General features: G+C 46.2%; 1 protein-coding gene across 2 annotated transcripts in view; it reads left to right on the top strand.

The window, feature by feature from the left end:
- The first annotated feature begins 824 nt into the window (after nucleotides 1–824).
- cc2d1a (coiled-coil and C2 domain containing 1A) overlaps nucleotides 825–12,185 on the top strand; it is a 45,118-nt gene continuing 33,757 nt past the window's right edge. The window contains exons 1-11 of one of the 2 annotated variants that reach the window (XM_076264624.1): nucleotides 825–947; nucleotides 2,006–2,084; nucleotides 4,780–4,912; nucleotides 6,924–7,030; nucleotides 8,034–8,279; nucleotides 8,623–8,938; nucleotides 9,842–9,951; nucleotides 10,473–10,545; nucleotides 10,727–10,861; nucleotides 11,075–11,193; nucleotides 11,396–11,468. In XM_076264624.1, coding sequence (XP_076120739.1) covers nucleotides 2,028–2,084; nucleotides 4,780–4,912; nucleotides 6,924–7,030; nucleotides 8,034–8,279; nucleotides 8,623–8,938; nucleotides 9,842–9,951; nucleotides 10,473–10,545; nucleotides 10,727–10,861; nucleotides 11,075–11,193; nucleotides 11,396–11,468 — 1,369 coding nt within the window. In that variant the 5' untranslated portion in view covers nucleotides 825–947; nucleotides 2,006–2,027. Of the gene's footprint in view, nucleotides 948–2,005; nucleotides 2,085–4,779; nucleotides 4,913–6,923; nucleotides 7,031–8,033; nucleotides 8,280–8,622; nucleotides 8,939–9,841; nucleotides 9,952–10,472; nucleotides 10,546–10,723; nucleotides 10,862–11,074; nucleotides 11,194–11,395; nucleotides 11,469–12,185 lie in introns of both variants that reach the window. The other variant, XM_076264623.1, reaches the window with a different exon arrangement.

Here is a 12,185-nt window from a genome sequence, read left to right as displayed (position 1 = left end):
TTGAACTTGGCTAGGCCAATGCTAATGTGTATGTTGACATTTTCATTTGTTAATTAATACTCATTATAACTAATTGGGCTACTCATTAAATAATTCACAGGAGTTTTATGCATCCCCACCCCAGCCACTGATTAGTATTCTGCAAAAGGATGCAGAGTTGGGTGATATAACTTAGCAGGCATTTTAGTGAAGACCTTTATCTGTGACCTGCAGAGATCGAACCTATGGTGTTGGAATCAACTAGTTCTACAGACGTATATTATAAACACAGACCTTACCTGTTGTCTGTCCCTTTCTTTTGCTCATTCTTTGTCACCAACTAGACCTGCAGTAAAACAATGAAGTAATGTTACATTTAAACATTTTATGAAAGATTGCTATCATACATTCAATGGGGACACATTCATTTTAAAACCATAACACATTTCAACACACTTAGTTCTCTACAGACATAATCAAATACATTGGCATTCACATTTACTTTTGATCTTTTAACAGACTTTTAAAAATGTAGCTGAAAAAATTGCTAGCCTCTGGTGCTAATCACCTTGTTCGAATTACCTGATAGGGACACAATTATATGTGTAGAGTAGACGATAAAGTGGCAGGTGTAGTAGATAAGAGTGGCTCTGTTGTTCAAAGGGAACGAAGTCAGCATTTACTTGTAAATATTTTAAATCTACTTATTTACTTCGCGAATTTGTCCAAATGTTGACAGGAATCTGTACTTGAGGAGAAGCATGGGCGTGCCCGTGATGCAAGATGCACGATTGGTTGCCAATGGGGACGAGGTAAAAATCAGGAAGTTCCACACATTTCGGAGCTTGACAGCAGTCGCAGCTGCCTCTGTTTACTTGCTTACTTTGCATAGCCTGCTAGAGGAAGAAGCGTACCAGCCGATGTTTTCTTGGCTAATTTCCTGACATTATCAGTTTATCAACCACCAGGTAATGTTTGCTAATAGCCTTACGAAAGTGACAAATTGTTGTTGGCCAACTTTTTTGCTAAGTGATCTGAAGCTAACTTGGCTAACGTTAGCTCGGAAGATAGCTAGCTTCTAAGCTAGAAAGCTAGGAAATATGCTAACATTTCATGTCAACATGCTAGCCTGACATGCTAGGCAGCTAACCTGTTACCCCAGCAAAATGGATAGCTAAATATCTATATATTCTTTCTAGGTATGTTTGCGTGCATGTGTGACAAATGTAAGTTATGTCTGTGAGGTAAACGTTAATGAAACCCCTGTGATCACAGCAGCACTGTAACGTTATAGTATTCAGTTATTAAGAAACAGTTAGCCACCTGTGTAAGTTACCTTGGTGGCGTGACAGCAAGACACTTTATGGGCAGCTAAAGGCAACATTAATCTAACTTTAGCTTAGGAAATCGGTATGTCTACTTAGATAAACATGATAGCAAACAACTCTGCCTCGCCTAAGTTTAATGACCGCTATTATAACTTGGCAAGCCCTTTGACCATAGTTGGTTCTTCTTTCCCGTGTATTATGAATAGCTAGGGAAGAGGTGAAGAAATGCTGTTAATAGGAAGTTACATGGCAGATTTCAGGGAACAGCCTTGATGCTAATTTCAGTCTTTGAAACGACATATCCATTGCTATCAAGCGTTAACGCCAGGGCTCTGTTAACGCCCACCTGCAACAGTTCGGCTGCAGGAGGACAGACCGACCGTTAGCGTTGGTGTTGTGCTCGCTAAAAACAGCCTGCGGTGTCTGTCTATTTGGAGTAGTATTCCCAAAAGCGCCTAGCGTAACTTTCACTAAGTGGTGTCAAAATACATTCGATAACGTTAGTTGTTCCGTTATCGGGAAAACCCTCGTCCGTCGCTCTGTCTCTGAATTCATGCTAACACCTGAAAGGGGTATTTGCCTCGTAAGGGATTTTCATTAACGAGCGCATCAGCAGATCAGCGCATATTCATCGCCGCTGCAGATTGGTTCTCCTCCTCCTCCTCGTCCTCGTCCTCACTCTAGTTTTGCTCCACCAGTTCGGAGAACCACTTCGAGCCCATGAGTCGCAGTCGGAACCCCCCTCAGCGGGGTCAAGGAGCAGCCCGGGCCAAACAGGTAGGTGACAACAACCTAATAACACAGCAACCTAAAAACACACCTACTGTCTATTAACACGCCTAGCATAGCTGACCCATTAATTACAGACTTAATCTATTCAGTATACTGAAGGGTTGACTTCACATTCAGATTACATATTTATCATGTGAACTGTTCCTCAAATTTAGAAACACATCTGTTCAGCCATGTTGTGTATGGAAGCCAATAATTAGTGTGTGTGTGTGTGTGTGTGTGTGTGTGTCAGTGTCCTCAATAGTGTGTGTAGCCTCAATAAAGATGCCATTGTAATTCTCATCATTGAATCATTGAGAACATATTGACCTCCATAGAGAAATGGTACACATTGCTGTGCCATTCATTGTACTCTTCATTCCTGGTCAACTAAACTTGATTAACTCTAGAGGCCAAAGGTCTCCTTCCTAGAACCAAATAAACGGAACATACACGCTACATTCTGCTCTAGCATGCCACAGTAATTCTTTCTTTCTTTGTTATTGTTATTTTTACAACCCATAATTTTATGCCCCGACCGATTTAGTTTGTGTAAATCTGCTGTGGGCAGAGAGGCTATGTTCAGTGAGACAGCAAAGCAGCAAATCCATTCCTGTCTGGACTGTTTACTCTCCCTCCCTCTCTCTCTACTTCTCTCATTATCCCTCTCCATCTCTCACTATTTCTCTCTACCTCTCTCTCTCTTTCTCTCTCTCTCTCTGTCTGCCTGCATCTGTCTGAGAGAGGGAGAGAGAGAGGCTGTGTGTGTGTGTGTGTGTGTGTGTGTGTGTGTGTGTGTGTGTGTGTGTGTGTGTGTGTGTGTGTGTGTGTGTGTGTGTGTGTGTGTGTGTGTGTGTGTGTCTGCCTGCCTGTGTTCAGGATAATTAGATTTGCTGGAGCCCTAACCTCGTGCTCTCGCCACCACAGTGCAGCCCAATGCAGTTCAGGGCCATTAGCACTCGTGTGTGTGCGTCAGGCCTCCTGTAGACATGTGGTCATGAGGGACACCAGCATACGTCTACTATATACTACACACAGGTCTCCACAGGATAGAGTGCTGGCCCACTTTGGGAGGCTCCAGGACCACTGTAGCGTAGTATTAATTTAAAAAAAAAAAAAAAAAAATTTGAAAGCTAATGGAGGAGTCTTCGCTAAAAATGAAAGTCTGAAGGAAACAATTATTGTTTGAATTAAAAAGTAGTAGCTTATAAGTTGTAACCTTGTCAAAGACTATATTTCCTATCACTGTCTTATCATGCTATTCATGTAAAGCAAGGAGATTGCTAATAGACCCCAAACTTATGAATGGTAGTGTAGACCTCAACACACAGGACACCGAGGCAATGCTGGCCCACTTAGTATGAGGCACTGCAGAATGAGCTGATTGTCCGAGCGATGCTTGCTGTGTAACCGGGCTGCAGTGTAGGACGGCTGGAATCTTCCGTGCTCCTAATGGGTTCTGTCAGGTCGTTGATTAGGGCCAGGACCAGGCTGAGCTGGTTTGTTTTGAATGGAGCGTCCACATTGTTGGCCCCAGCCAGCGTTGCCTGGGCAACTGGCCCAGAGGTTCCGCCCTCTCACTGCAGTAGCCTCTCTCTGACACTCAGACACCGCGTCCATCTCCACCCTCTGATTGGCTCAGACACACACTGCGTGCTCTATCTCTCTTCCCTCTGATTGGCTCACACACACTGCCTGTTCTGTCTCTCTGCCCTCTGATTGGCTCACACACACACTGCATGCTCTGTCTCTCTTCCCTCTGATTGGCTCACACACACACTGCATGCTCTGTCTCTCTGCCCTCTGATTGGCTCACACACACAAACTGCCTGTTCTATCTCAGCCCCTGATTGGCTCATAGATTCTGCCCGCTCTGCCTACCCTCTGATTGGCTGGTGTCGCTTGGCTTTCTCTTTAAACATTGGTCCTCTTTATTTGGACGTGGGTAACTACCTACCCCTACCCAAGACGTGTTTGGCATTCTTGGATGGCCACAATCCTCCTGTCTCTTGTTGGGCCGCACCCTTTGGTCAGGTTTTAGGAGAGAGAGGTGCTTGTGGGGTCCAGTTGGCACAGTTGAGTTCCTCAGGATAGGTAAACCTATCGACAAACGAGTCCCTCGTTCTCTCTGCCAGAGTAGAGGCTTCCTGGGGGTGAAAGGTCGCACTGACCTCTCGTGTGGCATTAGACCAGGTCCGTGCACAGGAGCTTAATGAAGCCTGTGTTTGTATGACACACACGCACACACTCTCTCTCTCTCTCACACACACACACACACACACACACACACACACACACATCCCTCCCTCATCGTAATATTTGAGTATGCGGTCAGTGTGTGTAGGTCAGATGGAGATTTATGAAGCCCTTACTCCATCACACCCAGCAGCAGTTTGGATATAAATTTAATGGTTTGATGGTTCTCATCTGATCTTCTGTCTCTCTCGCCCCACCCCACACTTTCTCTCTCTACCTCCTCCTCTCTCTCTCTCTCTTTCTGTCTCCCTCTTTCTCTGTAAACCTGTCTGTCCGTCCCCCTCTCTCTCCTCCTCTGTAAACCTGTCTGTCTGTCTTTCCCTCTTTATCTCTCTCTCTCTCTGTCTGTCTCTCTCTCTCTCTGCCCCCCTCTCTCCCCCCCTCTCTCTCTCCCTCCCTCTCTCTCCCCCTCTCTCTCCTTCTCCCCCCCCGCTTCCTCTCTCAGATGGGGCTGCTGTTGGACCTGGACCCTGACGGAGGGCTGGATGGGGGGAATGATGAGGACCTGGAGGCGGAGCTTCTGGCTCTGGTGGGCGGAGGAGGGGCGCGGTCACCTGCCAAAAAGGCCGGAGGCAAAGGTGAGGATGGAGGTGGATTGAGGGGTAAATAGGTGGAGTAATAGGCGGAGGTAAATAGTTCTGATAGGAGGACGTAAATAGTTCTGATAGGAGGCGGAGGTAAATAGTTCTGATATGAGGAGGTAAATAGTTCTGATAGGAGGACGTAATTAGTTCTGATAGGCGGAGGTAAATAGTTCTGATAGGAGGACGTAATTAGTTCTGATAGGCGGAGGTAAATAGTTCTGATAGGAGGACGTAATTAGTTCTGATAGGCGGAGGTAAATAGTTCTGATAGGAGGTGGAGGTAAATAGTTCTGATAGGAGGAGGAGGTAAATAGTTATGATAGGAGGAGGTAAATAGTTCTGATATGAGGAGGTAAATAGTTCTGATATGAGGAGGAGGTAAATAGTTCTGATAGGCGGAGGTAAATAGTTCTGATAGGAGGAGGAGGTAAATAGTTATGATAGGAGGAGGTAAATAGTTCTGATATGAGGAGGTAAATAGTTCTGATATGAGGAGGAGGTAAATAGTTCTGATAGGCGGAGGTAAATAGTTATAATAGGCGGAGGTAAATCAGCCAGATAGACAGATGGTAGAAACTATCACTTCCTTTGTGTTCAGTTGTTATGCCAATATGAATGAGGAGAGCGAGAGGGTGGGAGAGAGAAAGAGAGAGAGAGAGGAGAGGGGTGAGATTTGAGTGAAACTTGAGTGAAAACAAGCTCCGCAGCATTCCTCCTATACAAAGGGATGAAAAAGCTTAGTGTGTGTGTGTGTGCGTGTGTGTGTGTTTAATGACCTCTCAGGTTCAGTGTAGGGCCATTGTACGCTTGAGAAACTCGTGAGGATGCTCCCTTATGTGGCATCCCTAGTCTTTGTGGAAAAAATATTTTTTTTTTTAGCACTTCTTGGAAAGCTTCTGCTTGGCCTGGGAACCACCACCACCATGAGGGCTGAGAGAACAACACACCACACACACACACACACACACACACACACACACACACACACACACACACACACACACACACACACACACACACACACACACACCACCACAAGTGCTGAACGTTCTGATCTGTGGCATGAGTAGTGTTGTTACAGATAGGAACAAAATGATTCACACCCCTGGCAAGTATTGATTTAATAATGTTGATTTTCTCTTCAACAATAAGTTTGTTCTGACTGAAAATGACACTGCCACATGCCAAAAGGTTGTAAGACAATAGGGGAAGAAACATGAAATCAAAAAAAGAAGTTATTTTTTTTAACATGGCTTGGGAACCACCGCCACCACGACCACTATGACCCATGAGGGCTGAGAGCTCTTGAGCTGTGTCATGAGCTGTGTTGTTATATAAATAAAGAAGAGTAATCTGCATACAGTAGATAGTTTGTTTGTTTTGTGTTAATGTTTTGATTTGATAGCAAATCACAGATGCTGTGGGGAAAGAGGGCAAGAAAGGGAGAAAAAAAAAAGGTGGATTGAGAAGAAAGAGAGAAAAGATAGGTGTACTGAGAAGAACTGTCGCAACTCTGCCGTCATTAGGTTAAGCCTGTCCACTGACTCTATACACGATGTGATTGGCCTGACTGAAGTTTGGTTTTTCCAGCTTGCAAGCCAACAGAGAGTTGCTAGACTACCCTGGCTGCAAATTACATTTGCTGCTGCTAGGGGGCGTCTTGATGTCTAGGCTAGTTGTCAAGGTCAGTGTTACCAAAAAGCGAGAAAGAAAAAACAGGATCCAAACCTTGAACCAGACCAACTCCAAAACTTAGTGAGTTATTCCTTGGCCCAAGGTACACCCTTTCAAAAAGTTTTATGGAAATCAACCTGTTTTTTTTTTTTTTTTTTGCATAATCCTGATGACTGATAAGCAAGCACACACTAAACAAGAAGCATTAATGACAACAGAGCATCCTTGACAGTGAATATCCACAACTGACATTGACAGTTTGACACATAGAAGAATTTTGAAATTCAGATGTTGAACTCTGACTTTTCCCTGACCTCTGTGTGACCTCTAGCTCCCTTGCCCATGGAGGATATCGAGCGCATGGCGGCCATGTGCATGAAGGACCTGGACAACAACAACGACGAGGATGATGACCTGGAGGGAGACGAAGACCTTCTGGTAAACACGCACCTCATCACTAGCCTGGAAAATCCAGACCCTGATAATTTAGAAAGATTAAGGGTCTGGCCAAGAACAATGTAATGGCCCAACTCGAGGGGTGGCAACAAGCATGCATTTAAAAATCTCACTGCACGCAATTTGATAACACTAGACCATGTTTACTCTAAATGATTTCGGACTTCGACGCAATCGGATAACACTACGACCAATGTGTACTGTCCTCCAACTTTCCAGCGCTGTCTTCATCAGTTTAGCTGGTTCCCCAGAATGTTGGGGTAAAAGTAACGTGCATCATTGCTCATTGCCAGAGTGTCTCGCAGAGACAATTTCGTTGTGCTCTCGCGAGAACTCTGGATTTCCAGGGTACCTCATCACACCCTGACATGAACTTTCTCCTGACTTCCTGATCTCCTGAACCCTGACCTCTGAACTGTGAACCCTGTACACAGTGTATGGAGAAAGGCTGCTGTCTGCTGCTGCTGCTGCTGCTGCTGCTGTTATTTTGAGTTTCAATTTCAAACCGGCTAACGTTGACGTATTTGCTGACAAAAGGGAAACGACAAGAAGAGATTGTAGTGTGTGATTGAGTCTGGTGTGTTTTCCTGGGCTGCCTACTGCCACCTGCTGGTCATACTCTGCCAATGCACTAGTGTGTAAAGGAATTTAATGTGCTTTTAGAAACTTCTTGAACATTTGACAGGAATAAGAGGAAAGTCTTTCTTATTTTTGTTTGTTTGGTTTGTTTATTTATTTTTCAAGTTCTCAGGACATGGATTTTGGCTGTCTGTAGAGACAAGTCGGAAGGACAGTACAGTGTGCAAGAACAGTGAATAACTCCCTCCTCTTCTCTTCCTCCTCCTCTTCTCTTCCTCCCCTTCTCCTCCTCCTCTTCTCTTCCTCCCTTCTCCTCCTCCTCTTCTATTCCTCCCCTTCTCCTCCTCCTCTTTTCTTCCTCCTCCTCTTCTATTCCTCTTCTCTTCCTCTTCCTCTTCTCCTCCAGGCGGAGCTGAATGAGGTGTTGGATGAAGGTGAGGAAGAGCAGTGCAAGCCGGCGCCGCCAGTGCCCGCCTCCCGCTCCACGCCCCCCGCCTCCTCGCCACGCTCTCCCCCTGCTTCGTCTCCGAGTGCCGCGGGTGGGGTCGAAGGTCGTCTGCAGGAGCGCATCCAGATGTACCAGGCGGCCATCGCCAACGCCAAGGCCACGGGGGAGTCCAGCAAGGCCCGGCGATACGACCGTGGGCTCAAGGTGAGGAGGGGGGAAGATTGGGTTTTGGCCAATCAGAACTGGGGGAAATAGAGTGGTAAGGGATTTTGACCAATAAGAGAGGGTGGAAGGTTGGGTTTTGGCCAATCAGAACTGGGGGAAATAGAGTGGTAAGGGATTTTGACCAATAAGGACTCACAATCAGGCAGTATCTGTCCAGCGGAGAGAAGGAAAGAGGGGTCAACACACAGATGTGACTACGAAACCTTTCATTTGCAATGGTACTCGTCAACATGAATTATGTCTGTTTTACATGGGTGTTTTTGTTTTTGGCATGTATTTACAGTATGTTTACTTTAAATACGTTTGTGTTGTGTGGTCGTAGACTCTGCAGTCGATGTTGACCTCCGTGAAGAAAGGGAAGCCAATCAACGAGGACGAGATGCCGCCTCCGGTTGCCACGGGAGCAAAACCCGCCCCTGCCCCTGCCGCCGCGTCTCCGCCCGAGCCCGAGCCAATCAGCGAGCCGCAGGAGCCTGCCCCGGCGTACACGCCCCCAGCGCCAACCAATCGGAAGCCGCAGCCGGCGGTCGCGCCCAAACCCCAGCTCCTGGTGCCTCAGCAGAGATCCGCTGCCGTTACCCCGGATACACCCGCCATCTCGCCACTGACGCCCGGTCAGCCGCACGCACAGCACTCAGGTACAGACACACACACCACACACACACACACACCACACACATCACACACACTGCACACGGACACACACCACACACACGCACACACACACACAGGGTTCCCACGGGTCCTTGAAATCCTTGAAAGTTTGTGAATCTGAAAAGGTCCTTGAAAGTCCTTGAATTTCTTTTTGAGGAAAATATTCCATACAATTCCGTCCACTTATTAACATGTTTCCATTAGTTCGCCACCACTTCTTTCGATATCCTATGCGTATGCCCAGATATTTAATTTAACATATTGACGAATAAACCAACAGGTTCATGGTAACGAGTTTAACTTGTTTAGGAAAATCTAGAAGTTTATTTCAGCTCAGTTTTATGCAAAACACAAGCAAGAGTAAATAGAATAGGCCTACTACATCTGTCATATGATCAAAAATAAAAGAAAACTGCAACAAGGTATCCTTGGTCTGTTGAGGTAACATAATTTAACCATGCCCGCGCTTGAAATTTATTGACACATTAGGTCCTTGAATTTGAGGATATTGGGCCTGGAAAGTCCTTGAAAGGTCCTTGAATTTACCAAGGTGTGGGAACCCTGACACACACACACACACACACACACAAAACCAGACATACAAAACCAGACACACACATACGCACACACAATCAAAAACACAAACTCACACACACATTCCCTGCTCTCATTTCCACAGCACTCAGGTTCAGACATGCAAGCATACACACCCACAAAAGGAGAGTATGAAGTAATGAAACTTAAGTGTGTGTCTGTGTCTGTGTCTGTGTCTGTGTCTGTGCATGCGTGTGCGTGTGCGTGTGTGTGCGTGCGCGTGTGTGTGTGCGTGTGTGCGTGTGTGCGTGTGTGCGTGTGTGTGTGTGTGTGTGTGTGTGTGGGGGGTACAGAGCTGAAGGCGCAGGTTCTGAGCAGACAGAGGGAGTACAAGCTGGCTGCCATCCACGCCAAACAGAGCGGCAACAACGACCTCGCCAAACGCCACTATATGATCGCCAAGGTAACACACCCTCGCCCATGCCTCTCTCTCTCTCTCTCTCTCTCTCTCTCTCCCTTTCTCTCTCTCTCTCTCTCCCTCTCTCTCTCCCTTTCTCTCTCCTCTTTCTTTCTCTGTATCTGTATCTGTGTGTGTGTGTGTGTGTGTGTGTGTGTGTGTGTGTGTGTGTGAGTGTGTGTGTGTGTTTGCATTTTTTGTAATGAATTTTTGTGACTGTGTGGGAGTGCTGTGCTCTGTGCTGTTTGAAAATTGTAATTCATGTGGTGATCCTAGTTGGTCACTTAGTTTTAGAGTTGTTGTTAAAAAGCAGTTTGGATTTGCAAGATGAGCCAATAGAATAGCCCATCATTGGCCCTATGTCATTGGGTCACAGTATCTTACGTGTGTGTCGGTTTCTGGGTTGTCAGTACATTTCCCAGCTTTTCACTGCATTCTTTCTCTTTCTCCCTCTATTCTCTTTCTCCCTGTATTCTCTTTCTCCCTCTATTCTCTTTCTCCCTCTATTTTCTTTCTCCCTCCATCAGTCACTGGACTCTGTAGTGGACGCAGTGGACCGAGGAGAGCCAGTGGACGTCAGCTCTCTGCCGCCCCCTCCTGGTCAGCGCCACTCACTACACTCCCTTCATTACTATGCAAAATTACACATTACACTACAAAATAATTACAGGGATTTACATCACATTATCTTACTTGATTTGTCAGTAATTGTATTGCATTCATTTCATATTTCATATCCTCATCAACCCCCCCCCCCCCCCTTTTTTCTCTCTCTCAGTAGAGGAGGGTGTGGTGTCTCAGGGTTCCGCTGCCCCTGCTCAGGTGAACTCCAAACCTGCCCCTGCCCATGCCCCTGCCCCCGCCCCTACACCTGCCCCGCCTCCTGCTGTCGCCGTCACCCCTGCAGCCACGGCTGGTGAGTGTGTCGTGTTGTGCTAAAGCCTTGTGGGAAATGTAGTTTTGTAGTTCCACCTGTGGACATTCAAGCATTTATATTTTACGTGAACAAGCTGATGGTTCTGAGTCTGCAAATCTTCATCACTCCTGTGTCATACATTCCTGTGTGTGTGTGTGTGTGCGTGTGTGTGCGCGTGCGTGTGCGTGTGCGTGTGCGTGTGTGTGTGTGCAGCTCCCCAGTCTCTGGCGGAGGCCCTGCAGCAGAGGATGCAGAAGTACCAGGAGGCAGCAGAGGCAGCCAAGAGCAAAGGAGACGACCGCAAGGCCCGCATGCACCAGCGCATCGTCAAGGTAACACACACACACGCACAAACACACACCAGCGCATCTTCACACATACACACACACACACACACACACATACACACACACATGCTCAAACTCTGGTTTTTCCCATCCTAACCTCATGTTTCCTCTGCAGTGCCCAGTGGTTGGTTATAGTGTGTGTGTGTGTGTGTGTGTGATCTGATGCGTCCCTGTCTGTGTTCCTCAGCAATACCAGGACGCCATCAGGGCTCACAAGGCCAGCAGGCCGGTCAACCTGGCCGACCTCCCAGTGCCTCCAGGTAACACAACACACCTGTACCGCTTCACCAGTCTGCCTGTCTGTCTCTACTGCTTTGCCTGTCTGTCTGTCTGTCTGTCTGTCTGTCTGTCTGTCTGACTACCTCTACTACTTTACCTGTCTGTCTGTCTGTCTGTCTGTCTGACTACCTCTACTACTTTACCTGTCCATTTATCTGTCTGGCTGTCTGTCTGTCTGACTACCAGTGGTGGAGGAAGTACTGAAACTCAGTACTTAAGTAAAAGTACAAATACACAGAGAAATATTTACTTTAGTAAAAGTAAAAGTACCACAATGACAACCCTACTTAAGTAAAAGTAAAAAGTACCTGCTTTTAAATGTACTTTAAGTATTAAAAGTAAAAGTATTTGCATAATGATTTATTCTCTTAATATCTATATTCTAAAAGGAAAAATCAGTATGGGCTGTGGCATTTTAATTAAGCTAGTTTTAGGTTATACTCGACTAGATAGTTTTAAGCTAATGCAATTGTGCTTACCATCAGTTTACATTCTGACCTACAATTCTAGAGACTGTAATTCTGGTTATCTACTAGGGTGATCTGCTGAGTAATATCATTCAGCAAAACACGAGAGCCTGAAGTTTAACGGGGTAGACAAGGGAAACGTCGGGTGGATCGTAATGCCAATTCTGCTGATTGAACAGAAAAGTTGCTGAGAAAGGTGTATTTATGATTAGGTTCAGTTTCACTTGTGCA

This window comes from Alosa pseudoharengus, unplaced genomic scaffold, assembly GCF_046254945.1.
Source record: "Alosa pseudoharengus isolate Yale_2024_CS ecotype anadromous, Long Island Sound unplaced genomic scaffold, YU_APseudo_1.1 YU_APseudo_1.1_scf_30, whole genome shotgun sequence".
Taxonomy (NCBI): domain Eukaryota; kingdom Metazoa; phylum Chordata; class Actinopteri; order Clupeiformes; family Clupeidae; genus Alosa; species Alosa pseudoharengus.
Note: the sequence above shows the minus strand (reverse complement) of the source record. Positions and strands in the feature narration are given on the sequence as shown.